This window comes from Primulina huaijiensis, chromosome 16, assembly GCF_012295235.1.
Source record: "Primulina huaijiensis isolate GDHJ02 chromosome 16, ASM1229523v2, whole genome shotgun sequence".
NCBI lineage: Eukaryota > Viridiplantae > Streptophyta > Magnoliopsida > Lamiales > Gesneriaceae > Primulina > Primulina huaijiensis.
Window position 1 is genome coordinate 12,712,057 of NC_133321.1, and position 13,882 is coordinate 12,725,938.

Consider the following 13,882-nt stretch of genomic DNA (forward strand, 5'->3'; position numbering starts at 1 on the left):
CTTCAACGAGACTTACAACAATAACTTACTAACTCCGAGTCTTATTGACTTCTTAATTCAACTACGTAGACATGATAAATCAGCAACCTTAATTCAGGAACCCTTTAAGAGATAGACTAGCTGAAGCTTAATATGAAGAAGTTTTGTGTAGTCTTGCCGAATTTTGCCGAATTTCGAGCTCCTTTTCTCATTTAAATCTCTTGTTCTATTAGACTGAAACCGAGTAATGTGAAAATAATTTTACATGACAAAATTAATATAATGTACGCCATTATTATTGAAAAAGATACAAAGTTCACATCACACTCATAACTGGACCAAAATGATATTGAAATTTAGCCAATAAGCTCTTATTATTATCATCAACAGAACATAATGAAACAGAACAGAAAACGAAACAGATGCACAATCCACAAGAATTACAACAAACTGCATTATTTTCTCCTCATTTGATGCTACATCATCACCATCACTCCATCCGGATAAGGCAACGGAGCCCTTCGCCTTTCAGCATCAGTTCGAACGCTTTATTGATCTCAACAAACGGCACTTCATGCGTTATAAACTTCTCCAGTTCGAGCTCCTGAACACGGAAAAAGCATGACTATGGCGAGAAAAGTGAAACAGCCTAAAAAAAGTGTTTTTTTGAGTTAACAAATAAACTTGGAACACTGACCTTTTTCATGTACATTTCAACTACAGATGGAAGATCTGATCGTGGTTTGTAGTTTCCAAAGAAAGTTCCCTTCAGCGTCCTTTCGTTCAGCACATTCATCGGATGAGTCTTGAATAGAGAGTCTTTGTGTGGGACGCCAACAAGAACCGCAACTCCCCAGCCCTATAGCAAGTATAGATTAATTGAATACCCAATTTAAATTTTTGTGACAATATGGTAGGATCGAACACTTGGCATTGCAACGAAGACTATAGTTGTTAGCATTCATACAACTCAAACCTTCAAATTGCAAAGTAGTTTCAGTCTGCTATCCAACAGTCAGTTAGTCTCTTTTGTATGAGTGTGTTTTTAGGGAACTTACATCGTGAACACATTCGAATGCAGAGATCATTGCATTGATGTTTCCTGTGCATTCAACACTTCTGTCCACTCCTCCATCTGTCATTTCAGCTATAACCTGTAGACAGGACATAAGAACGAGAAAATGTAGATACACGTTATATATACGGGAGAATATGTTGAAACTAATCGTTACTAGATAAATGTATTACCTCTTGGACAGGCTTGTCATAGTCTTTAGGGTTCACAAATTCAGTCACACCAAATTTCTTTGCTGCATAACATAACAACATTTGATGTAGTATCAATGATTTCGATTTATGTGACTGTAGGCTGGTGAAGGTTGCTGATTCAAGTTGAGTTAAATTACATATTTTACACGGACACCACCCTTTTATGGGATGACCATAATTCCAAAATATAAGATTATATAAATTGCAACATAGGTCGTTTATTGAGTGTTCGAACTGAAGGGAGTGTTAATGTATTGAGACAGAGTGCCAATGCAGTTTACCTAAGCACATTATATATTCGAACAGGTTTGTTAAGTTAGGAATAATCTGCAAGTACATCTCGCTAGGTGTATTATTTACAATTTCATATGTTTACCTTCTTCGAATCTGGCGGGATTCAAGTCCACGCCGATAATTCTTGAGGCACCGGCAAGTCTAGCTCCCTCTGCAGCCTGAAATCCCATTAAAAGTGGACTAATTGACAAATTTTCTTTTCCTATTGTGCATAAAACCACAATACATCTTTGCAGAATAAACAAAAAATTTCCTGGGAAATCAAGAAACATACAGCAAGTCCGACTGCTCCAAGCCCGAAAATCGCCACTGACGAGCCCTTTGTTGGTTTGGCAACATTCAGTGTTGCCCCAAGTCCTACACCACAACCATCAAACAAATCATTGAAAACCGAAGATTCACCAAAAATGACAGTGTTTGTCTCAAGAATTGAGTTTTAACCTGTAGAAATCCCACAGCTCAGTACGCATACTTTGTCAAGAGGAGCAAGAGGGTTGATTTTCGCGACACAACCGACATGAACAACAGTGTATTCACTAAATGTAGAAGTGCCTACAAAATGGTAGATGGGCTTTCCGTTGATCGAAAATCGAGGCTTTTCATCGTGAATCATCACTCCCCTTTCAGTGTTGATCCTCAGTAGACTACACATATTGCTCTCTTCTGATTTGCAGTGAGTGCACTCTTTGCATTCTCCTGTGAAGACTGGTAGCACATGATCCCCAGGCACGAGTTCGGTAACCCCTTCCCCTATGCTCTCAACGATCCTATGTAACCGCCATAAAGATAGTTGAATTTCATTCTTTTACAGCATTCAAACAAAGCAATGTCCAAATTTCATGCGTAATTTTTACTGCCTAACAAAAGACACTAAATCCCTCCTATTTTCCTATTACTATGTAGAACGAGCAAACAACACAGAAAGATAATGGAACATACCCTGCTGCTTCATGACCCAGGATTCGAGGAAAGACGGAGTCTTGGGCCTACAAAATCCGGAAAAAACAACATCAGCAGCAACAACAAGAAACAAGAAAGAAAGAAGTTTATCGAACAAAAAAATAAATTACATTTTAAAAATTCTTGTTACCTTGGCTTCCCAGAAGTACACATCAGTGTGGCAAAGAGACGTGAAAAGAATCTTTAATCGCACTTCCATTTTCTGCGGCGGCGCTACCTCTATTTCCTCAATCACCAGCGGCTTCCCGGGCTCCCATGCCACCGCAGCTGCAACAGAAAAAAACCCAGGAAAACAGACATATTCAAGAATCTTGAAACCATTATTACATTTACATGACGAAACGTAGAGTTTACCTTTGCACTTGATGACTTTCCCTGCAGCAGTCGACATAGTCTTTGGTTCTTTCTTGATCACTGTAAAATAGTTCGACAAAGATCGAATTTTTACTGTTGTTTTGATCTGAATTTTCACTTTTTGACGACGTATTTATAGTAGAAATCAAGTGGGAGAAAGGAATCATGCAATTTATTTGATTGGTTTGAATATTTTGTATTTTTACAACAAAGAATTCAATTGAGCACATGGTTAGGCAAGGCAGTCCAAGGTTTTTGTTCCTGGTTTAGCTTCCCTCTGCTTTCGCTGTTTGTTTTCACAGTTATTCTTCCAAAAATAAAATAATATTAGTCTCTTTTGTCAGAATGAAGTTTGAATCTTTTAATTCATTGATTGAATAATTTTATTTAATTAAATTTCTCAAATTATTACAAAAATAATATACTTCTCCATCTTTGATTAAAGTGTCATTTTGATGATTTATTTGATTGGTTTATATTTTTTTTAATACTAATCAATCATATTTTTATGATAAGATTTGAAATTTTAAATTTTTACATATTTTTTGATAAGATTTGAAATTTTAAATTTGTAAAAATCTCAAATAATCAATAGATAAGGTTAGTTAAGAATTTGACTTTTTAGTCTATATCATAACAAACGAGAATTTTTTAGGAGATCTCTCCGTAATTTAAAAAAAATGAGAATTTTGAAAGGTTTATGGTTGAAAGAATTTTCTAAAATTTAAATTAGTATTCACATTATGAATTAGATTACAACAAACGCATTAAATATTAATCTAGACTTATTATAAATTTATGGTATCTCAATTCAATATAGTTTAGTAAAGAGTACTTGAATCGGTTGATAAAGAGTGATAACGAATTCCTATGATAAAATGAGGTTAACCATTTTAAGACAAAATTTCCCATAAAAACTTATTGTTTACCATCATGAAATTGACTCGTAAAACCATATCAATAGCCATCAATTGCACACTTTATTGTGACTTGAATAGTGATATTAATATTGTATCTACTTCCCAAGAACATGAATTATTGGGATTCAATTAGATTCAAATAGTGTCACGTCCCGAGACTGAGGTTGGTCGACACCAGCGTTGCTTTCAAATTTACATTCGAAAACAACAAGCCTCAGAAGTACAAAATTCAGAAACTAATCTTTTATTCATAATACTGAATATTTCATTGTCTGATACAAACTCAAATAACTAATGTTTTACAGCGGAAATGTAAAACCAGACATAACAATGTCTTAACAGATACAGCGGAAAACATAATTTAGAACTGAAAACAACAGTCTTCTTCACCACCCCAGAACTGATTCTGCTCTTCTTTTTCTAACGTTTCTTCCTTGTTCTTATCTGAGATGGGTTTTGTGGGTGAGTGATATGGTTGTCAGTCAATAAGCGGGGGGTGGGAATAACTTCCAGTTTTCAAAACCGTTTTTAACAGAAATAGTAATACAAATAATATACAGAAACTCTTACTTTCAAAACAAGAATCGGTATTTAGAATAACAGGTTTCGGAACAGAAATCAGAACTTAAAATTTAACAAGCAAGCACTGAGCACGTTTGTGAATTTCATGGCTAAACTGATATCGGTATGTTCTCTCCTCTAAGGGGTGAGGCCTGTAATCAGTAATCAGAATTCAGTAATTAGAAATGTTTCAGAATATATATTCATATCATTAGTTCACTAGGTTTCAGTGCTTCAAAAATCAAAGATCAAAAATACATATACTTTGCTTCAAAATAGAAATTATACAAACTGGTTTCAAGATATTTATACATAAGTCCACTTACTGCAATTTGCTAGAAAATTTCGGTTGAAGTCTGGAATCTGTTTATTCTCGCTACTGGATTTTACTGCTCGAAAAAGGCACTCTCTTAGCTCGAATTTCAAGTGATAACTCAAGCTTTGTATAATACCAATTCAGAGATTTGAGGGTGTTATTTATAGGCAAAATTCTGACTGTTAGTCTCCTAATTAATGGTCATAATCTGCCGTTATGTGTCATTAACAGCCTTTATTCCATGTTAAGTGTTTCAGTTACAAGTCATAAGCAGAATCAGTAGTTGTGTGCTGGAATCTCGCGCTACTGAACTCTTCTGTTGCTGGATTCTATCTGCTGGAAAAATACCAGTTTCTGAAATATTAGTTGCTGCTGGAATTGTTAGCTTCTGCTGAAATTTTTGCATTGCTATTGAATATTGCTAACTGCTGCAAAATGCTAACTACTGCTGGAAATTCAGGTTCTCACATCCCTCCCTCCTTATGAGAAGTTTCGTCCTCGAAACATGGCTATACATGATCCTCAAAGAGATAAGGGTACTGTTCTCGCATATTTTCTTCCAACTCCCAAGTAGTTTTTTTTTCGGTGTGATTTGACCATTGTACTTTGAAATATGGAATAGTTCGTCGCCTCGATACTTGGTCTTTGTTATCCACAATTCGAATCGGAATTTCTTCATACTTCAGTTCTTCATTTAGATTGCCCTCAACCAACAGTGGTCCAGCTTCAAGAATATGACTTGGATCGGAAATATATCTTCTTAACTACGAAACGTGGAAAAAATTATGGATCCTTGACATATCGGGGGGAAGTGCTAATCTGTAAGCAAGTGTTCCCACTTCTCTAGAATTTCAAAAAGTCCAATATATCTTGGATTCAGTTTTCCAGCCTTATTGAATCGGATTACACTTTTCATGGTGACACTTTCACATATGCTTTTTTGTCCACTTCAAATTCCACGGTTCTTCTTTTCAGGTCAGCCCAGCTTTTCTGTCGATCCTGTGCAGTTTTTAATCTCTCTTTGATTATAGCAACTTTATCTACTGTTTTTTGGATCAGCTCGGGTTCAACGATGCTCTTTTCTCCTACTTCATCCTAATATAGTGGTAATCGACACTTTCGTCCATAAAGAGCTTCGTACGGTGTCATTCTAACACTGATGTGATAACTATTATTGTAAGCGAACTCAATTAAGGGTACATGTTCAGTCCAATTACCACTGAAGTCTAGAGCACCTGCTCTCAGCATATCTTCAAGAGTTTGAATTGTCCTCTCAGTTTGGCCATCAGTTTGAGGGTGATACGCCGTACTAAGAGTAACTTTTGTCCCCATAGCTTGTTGGAAGCTCTTCCAAAAACGAAATGTAAACATAGGATCTCTGTCTGATAGTATGCTAGCTGGAACTCCATGTAATCGTACGATATCATTCATGTATAATGTGGTCAGTTTATCCATATTATAATTCATGTGGACAGGTAAGAAGTGCGCAGACTTCGTGAGTCTGTCTACAATTACCAATATTCATAATGACCTTGTCTCGACTTTGGTAAACCGACTACAAGATTCATGAAAATATGTTCTCATTTCCATTCTGGGATTTCCAAAAGTTGAAGAAGTCCTCCAGGTCTTTGGTGCTCAGCTTTGACTTGTTGGCACACATGACACTTAGAGACAAACATTGCAACGTCTTTTTTCATTCCACTCCACCAGAAGCTTTTCTTCAAATCTTCGTACATTTTGGTACCGCCAGGGCGGACTGAAAATTTTGACTTGTGTGCTTCAGACATGACTTCCTGTCAAAGATTTTCAATGTCAGGTACACACAATCGTCCCTTCATCCACACAACTCCCTTGTCATCTATCTGGAGATTCGATGATTTTCCTTCTTCAGCTTGTTGTTTCAGTTTCACCAAAGTGGGGTCTCGATCTTGACTTATCTTGATCGTTTCTCGGAGGCATGGTTGTACTGAAAGTGACGCTAAGATTACTTTGCCCATATTCTTCCGACTCAAAGCGTCAGCTACCTTGTTCGCCTTGCCCTGATGATAGCTTATCGTCAAGTCATAATTTTTCAGGAGTTCAATCCATCGTCTCTGCCGCATATTTAGTTCTTTTTGAGTGAACAAATATTTGAGGCTTTGATGATCAGTGAAGATCTCAAACTTGGCTCCATAAAGATAATGTCTCCATATTTTTTGTGCGAACACCACTGCAGCTAGTTCGAGGTCATGCGTCAGATAGTTTTGCTCATATGGTTTCAGTTGTCTTGACGTGTTGGCAATTACTCTTTCATCTTGCATGAGCACACATCCTAAACCTCCTTTTGATGCATCGCTGTTGATGGTGAAATCTTTTCCTTCAGTTGTCAATACCAATATCGGAGTAAAGGCAAGTTTCTTCTTCAAGGTCTCGAAGCTTTGCTCACATTCTTCACTCCATTGAAACTTAGAGTTCTTGTGAGGCCCATTTACTCTAACGACAATTAATGATCAAACAATAATGATTTGATTTAAAACTGCAGCGGAAATGGTTTAAAAATACTTTAAAACGGACCTCAGGGCCTAGAAAAATTTCGGCATTACCTCCCCGTAAGCAGGACATCCCGAAAAACTCAAGCAGCATTTTATATCAAAATATACTCCAACTAGAGTCATAAAAACAAAAACCAAAGTCAACAACCTATAGCCGCACTGGCCAGGACTAAACAGAAATTAAAACTTACCACATACTCACCAGATCATAAGAATCATAAGGTCGACTCAGAACATCACAAAAACAACCAAATATCATTACAGATACACGGGGCATCTCCCCGGCAAATAAAGTACATTACAAGACTGAAATAAACTCAAGACATACATATAGACTAACTAGGAGACTCCACTAAACAGAACCAACCAATCCAACCTCAATCCCGAGCTCCACTGGCGGAACCTCGGCCTGATGCTGCAAAACGACTCGGGAGATCTACCATGGTGCCCAATAGCAACCACAGCAGCCCCCCCCAGTAAACAACTGAGGTTAGGATTCTGGTATGAAACAGTTCAACAATAACAACAATAATCATAAATCATGCACAATCATATAATAAAATGTAATATGCAATGCATGAAAGGCTCAACGAATAACGGAATAACAGGAGCCAACAAACGGTACGATAACAACTGGAATAATGCTCGAGCAACAACACAGGGGAGCTACATCGTCATGCAGCTAAACCGCCCTGCCAAGTATGCGAGGTATGCCAAGCTGTGCTGAATAACACCCCTGACTCGGCCTCCATACAGCTGATACGGTATAACAGGATGGCACAACAGAACAACTAGATGACACAATCCCAGCGCTCACCTCAAAAGGCTGCACTAACCACGAGATTGTTCAATCATATCTACGGTCTCATGTGTATAGGTCTATCAGCCACACAATGATCCCGAGATAAACAACAGTGCCAGATAACAACGGATATCAACAATGGGCTAACAAGAACGATAGGGCTCAACATGAATGTCATAACTGTATTCCCAATGCTAAATGCCAATAATATGTCATAATAATAAACATAGATCACAACGAAGGCATTTAACAATTTACAATATTCAACAAGTCATAAACACGATCCATGTAATACAGAATGACAATTAAACATAATTTATGTTTTACCGTCGTATGTTACCGAGCTGTAACATACCTATACCGATTGATAACGACAACAAGCTCAACTTTGATCTCCTCGGCCTAACAATAAGATGATATAACAAGTCGATTAAATTTCCAATTCAATACAATATTTCCATATTTCAGCTTGTACCTATGCTAAGTTTTAAGGTCAAAACTTAACCAAAACTTAACCAAAATATACTTATCATACATGGTTGGAATCCTAACTTAAAAACCCATATTTCATCAGAAGATGTCAACAAGAAATTCAATCATCTTGACATGGATAAACATCCACAACCAGAATCTAGAAAAATGAATTCTGTTACAGTTTCAGATTCGGCACCTATGACCATAAAATTCATATCTAATTCATTTTTGACCCAAATCAATATCCGCCAATTGAAAATGAAAGATAACTCAATTATCTAAGTTTCTTTAGTTGAAACCATCTTCAGAATCTCAGTAGATTATTCTCAGAATTTTCAAGAACACAATGCTACTTCAGAATTCGCGGACAGAATCTCATACACTGAGCAGTTCCAGAAAAACAAGCATAACTTGCTCAATTCTTAATGGAATTTAACGAATCTTATATCATTACGAAGACAACACATAGCTCTACAACTCTTATTTGAATCACAAGTCCAGAATCTGAGCGAATAATTGACAAAAACGCGAATTACAGTAGGTTTCCTGCACAGCACAATTGCAGAATTCGATTTTGGCACATTTGGTATAAAAATCATAACAAATCCGTTTCTTATCGAAATTCGATGATTCGAATGGCTATAGAAAGCTAACAAACAGAGCTACAAGTTCTATTTGAACCAAAAGTCGAGATTCTTAACGCACAATACACAAAACTTCGAATTTCAGAAGCACAAGAACTGAACTCACCAAAATACTGCACAGAAACAGAGCTCACGAAATGGAGCTTCGATCTGCTCGCTTCCTCGCTCAAAATTCATGTTTTATGGCTCAAAACGAAGGTACTGATGTAAGGAAGACAACCCCTCAAACCGATCGAGATTTCGACGCCGGACGGAGGAGATATCGCAACTTTCCCGCAGCTGCTCCAAGAGTTGCGGGAATTGGGTTTCTTCTTTCTTTCTTTTTCCCTTTCTTCCTTCTCTCACTTCACGTAAGTTATGTGTGTATGTATATGTATATTTATATATTGTGTATTTGGTTACTAAAATAGTAACTCAAGCCCATTTATCCCGATCTGTATTTATTTTGCTCTCGCGTGTTGTTTAAACTCTATATGTATTTTATATCGTTAAATTCTCCGATATTCTAAAATACATATTTTTAACACACTTCTTGAATTTATTTGGCATAAATAATTATTTTAATTTACAACTCAATAATTATTCTAATTATGCCAAATTACCGGATAATTAATTACAGGGCCTTACAGTTCTTTTGCGTGAGTTTAGTGAGGGATATGGCTATTGAAGAGAATCTTTCAAAAAATTTCGATAATAGCCTGCTAGTCCCAAGAAGCTCGAATTTCTGTCACATTATTTGGTCTCGACCAATCCATAATTGCTTCTACCTTCTTCGGGTCCACAGATACTCCTGCTGTTGATATTATATGACCCAAGAATATGACGCTCTCTAGCAAGAATTCATTTCTTGAACTTGGCGTACAGTTCTTTTTCTCTCAGCGTTTGGAGGGTGAGAAGAAGATGTTCTTTGTGGTCTTCCTCACTTAAAGAATATACAAGAATATCGTCAATGAATACCACAACAAACTTGTCCTGAGAAATGGTTTGAACACCATGTTCATGAGATCCATGAATGCTGCCGGAGTGTTTGTTAATCCGAACGACATTACCATGAACTCATAGTGTCCATACCTTGTTCTGAAAGTTGTCTTCGGAATATCGTCTGTTTTGACCTTTAGTTGGTGATAGCATGACCTTAAGTCGAGCTTGAAAAATAATGTAGCTCCTTTGAGTTGGTCAAACAGGTAATATATCCTTGGAAGCGGGTACTTATTCTTTTTGTGATCTTATTCAGTTCCCTGTAATCGATACACAATCTCATGCTTCCATCTTTTTTTTTTTACAAATAGGACAGGAGCTCCCCACGGAGATGTGCTTGGTCAGATGTGCTTCTTATCCAACAATTCTTTAAGTTGTTTTTTGAGTTCTTTCAATTCTGCTGGAGCCATTCGGTACGGTGCTTTTGAGATTTGTGTAGCATTGGGACTAAATTAATCTCAAATTCTATTTCGCGGTCGGGGATTGTGCCAGGGAGTTTTTCAGGAAAGACATTCGGAAATTTTTGTACTACCAGGATCTCTTCTAGTGCAAGTGTGGTTTCTTCCTTTACCTCGCTTAACATAGCTAGGTAAACTTCTTCTCCACTTTTCATGGCCTTCCAAGTTTGAGAAACAGAAAGAAGAGTCTTTTGTTCTTTTATCTTACCATGAAATAAAAGTTTCTCTTGGTGCGGAACTTGGATGGTTACCGTCTTTCCATGACAGTCTACTAAAGTATGATTCTTGGCTAACCAATCCATTACAAGAATTATATCGAATTCCACCATGTTTAGTTAGATTAGGTTTGCCTTGAAATTCTGATTTTCTATGAGAACACTAATATCCCGATATAGAGTGCGAGTTTCTAAAATTCGATTTGCAGGAGTTGCTACTCTATATGGTTCTTCTAAGTTATCAGGCTTAGTTCCTAACTTCTTGACATATCTCTTAGACATGAATGAATGCGTAGCACCACAATCAAATAACACATAAGCAGGTATATTAATGATAGAATGGTACCCGCTATGGCATCATTTGAGTTGTCAGCCTCTTCCTGAGTGAGAGCATGGACTCGAGCATTTGGCTTGTTTTCCTTATGCTTGTTTGGAGTTGTTCCACCTGCTGGACAATTTCTTGGATCTGGAAAAGGGCATTGAGCAATGCGGTGGTCCATCTTTCCACAACAGAAACAAGCTCCAGATTCTTACGGAATTCACCAGTGTGAGTAAATCCACAATTTTGGCACTTGGCTCCCTCTTTGCTTGATTGAGAAGAAATGATTCCTTTGGCTGGAGCACTGGTGAATTGATTGCTTGAAAACCTAGGCTTCTTGAATTGTTGGCCCGGTTGGTACTGGCTTGACTGAGGACATTTGAGTTTGTTCTCACCTTCACGCCTCTTGATGTCATTCTTAGCCCTGATGGCTGCTCCCATCAATTCATCAAAACTATTGGGCTTGATAACAGCAAGGGCAGATTGAATGCGGCTGTTCAATCCCTTCTTGAAGCGATGTATCTTCAAGGAATCGTCTCCCATGATGGTTGGGGAGTAAGTTCCCAATGAGTGGAGCTTGGATGAATACTCCACCACGGTCATGTTTGGTTCTTGAACCAAGCTTTCAAATTCTGACAGCTTCTGTACTCGAACTGCTGTCGGGAAGTACTGTCTCAGCAATGCCTCTCGGAACCTTTGCCAAGTGATAGGTCCTGTCCCTAACATGGTTGGTAAGACTCTTTTCCACCATTTGGATGCTTTATCCACAAGAAAAAGATGTAATCACATCTACCTTGATCTCTTGTGGAACCTCAAATAGTCGAAGATGATTCTCCACCTCCTTCATCCAATTCTGTCCGACCTCAGGATCGGAGCTTCCATCGAAGTTTGGGACTCTTGCTCTTCGGAGAGACTCATAGTGCTGCTTAGTCCCATTCTGAGCTGGAGGTGGTGGCGATGGCTGGATAGAATTAGGGTTGACAAACCCTTGTAGCGTGGTTGTCACAATCGTGGCTATAGCCATCAAATCTGCCTGACTGAGCTCAACTGTTGGTGGTGGTTGTTGTGCATCCTCATCATTGCGGTTGTTAATGCGATTGTGATTACGGTTTCCATAACGAGGGTTGCGATTGTTTCTCACGGGTCTTCCGTCCAAATTCCTACAAATATGAAAGTTCTAAGGTTTTTGACACAATAGAGACTAAACAAAGGAAGCAAAATGATTGAGTAATTGTTCAAAAATTAAATATGAAACCAATTGATAGAAATAAATTTTATTAATTTCTCACGAAAATACAATTACAACTAAACTTCGAAAATGCTAACAGAAATGCAAATGGAACAAGTGTTATTACAAAGAAATACTACTGAAGGTCTCATCTATCACTTCTCTCAATCTCAAATCCATAGGATCCTCTTCGACTTCTTCTTCTTCTTCGGGATCCTCCTCGGGTTCGTCTTCATGGTTGGCTATCACTGTTTTCAGATATTCAATATGAGCATCAGTCTGTTCACAATACTGAGTATGCTGATGCATGATTTGGTTCTTTTGATCCTTAAGAACTTGGATCTTCTCAACCAAGTTATCACGTAACTCGATTAACTCTGCAACAGTCTCTTGGGAGGTTTCGAACTCTTCTTGAGCTTTCTTATTCCTCTCTTCTGCCTCATGCAGATAGTGAGTATAACATTGGACATCATCTCTTAAGTGTTCCAGCAATAAGCAGTTGTTATGTCCCTTGAGTTTCTCTATCTTCTTCTCTAAGCTCTTAATGTAGCTACTCTGGTCCGCCATATTCTACATCCAAAACATGAGAGTCAAGGTTCAGAAAGGATCTCAAGAGTACAGGTCGAGCTATAGACAATTACAAGAATGAACAGAATCAGTACAGTCTATAACATTTACTAGAAGAAAATAGCTCAACATTTTTCGGTCTTAGAATCACATGAAAAATTTACAAAAAATCCTTCACATCATGAACGTGAAGTGTACCAAATTTGGTGCAAAATTACTGAGCCGTTTGGAAACGAAAATTCATCAGAGTTTCGAAAAATTGGAAAATTGAATCGTTCTAGGTTAGGTTCTTCTCGTCAAGAGCTTTCCAACGATATATTACAATAGTCAAAATTCCTCTTGGATCAAAAGTTACGGCCGTTTGAAATTTGTGCGAAAAACACCTCAACTTCCATACAATTTGCAAGGTCTACTGCATGCGCTTGCTGGAATTCACTTTCTACTACAATTCTGATCCTAATGCAATCAAGTCTATTGCTTTCCAGCACTGTTAGAACAGTCTGTTGCATTTCGGGTCTAATGACCAAGTTTTCTTCATTTAGACCTATTGATTTCCATCTGCTGGTTCTCGTTTCAGACTACTGGTTTTGATGCTACTGTTTTTCGGTCTACTGGTTTTTGTCTACTGTTTAAATTTTTTCTTCCTACTCATTTCAAACATGATGCTAAAACACTCAGAGCTCTATTGCATTTGATTTGTTTCCCTTACTGATTTTCTCAACTGTACGTAGTTAGTCTATCGCTTCAGTAGCCTATTACAGTAGTTTATTTTCAGTAGTCTATTACAGTAGTTTATTTTCAGTAGTCTATCAGAACTTATTATTTCTAGTTCCTCCTCCCCAGATTATGAAACCTGGTGTGCTCTGATACCACTTCAATATCACGCCCCGAGACTGGGGTTGGTCGACACCGGCGTTGCTCTCAAATTTGCATTCGAAAACAACAAGCCTCAGAAGTACAAAATTCAAAAACCAGTCTTTTTATTCACAATATTGAATATTTCATTGTCTGAT

At 37.6% G+C, this 13,882-nt stretch overlaps 1 protein-coding gene and 1 long non-coding RNA gene across 2 annotated transcripts; both read right to left on the bottom strand.

Annotated features, from left to right (window-relative positions):
- Nucleotides 1-253: 253 nt before the first annotated feature.
- On the bottom strand, nt 254-3,064 carry LOC140960871 (alcohol dehydrogenase 3). The gene is made up of 10 exons (XM_073419182.1): nt 2,857-3,064; nt 2,633-2,769; nt 2,482-2,528; nt 1,984-2,309; nt 1,817-1,899; nt 1,625-1,700; nt 1,228-1,289; nt 1,038-1,133; nt 677-838; nt 254-583 (listed from the first exon to the last, which is right to left on the bottom strand). The coding sequence occupies exons 1-10, from the start codon at nt 2,891-2,893 to the stop codon at nt 470-472; spliced, it is 1,140 nt and encodes a 379-aa protein (XP_073275283.1). The 5' UTR covers nt 2,894-3,064; the 3' UTR covers nt 254-469.
- A 4,296-nt stretch (nt 3,065-7,360) lies between these two features.
- Nucleotides 7,361-9,731, bottom strand: LOC140961141 (uncharacterized). Its single transcript, XR_012172293.1, has 2 exons — nt 9,211-9,731; nt 7,361-8,388 (listed from the first exon to the last, which is right to left on the bottom strand). It is a non-coding gene; the product is annotated as an uncharacterized lncRNA (long non-coding RNA).
- Nucleotides 9,732-13,882: the final 4,151 nt, after the last annotated feature.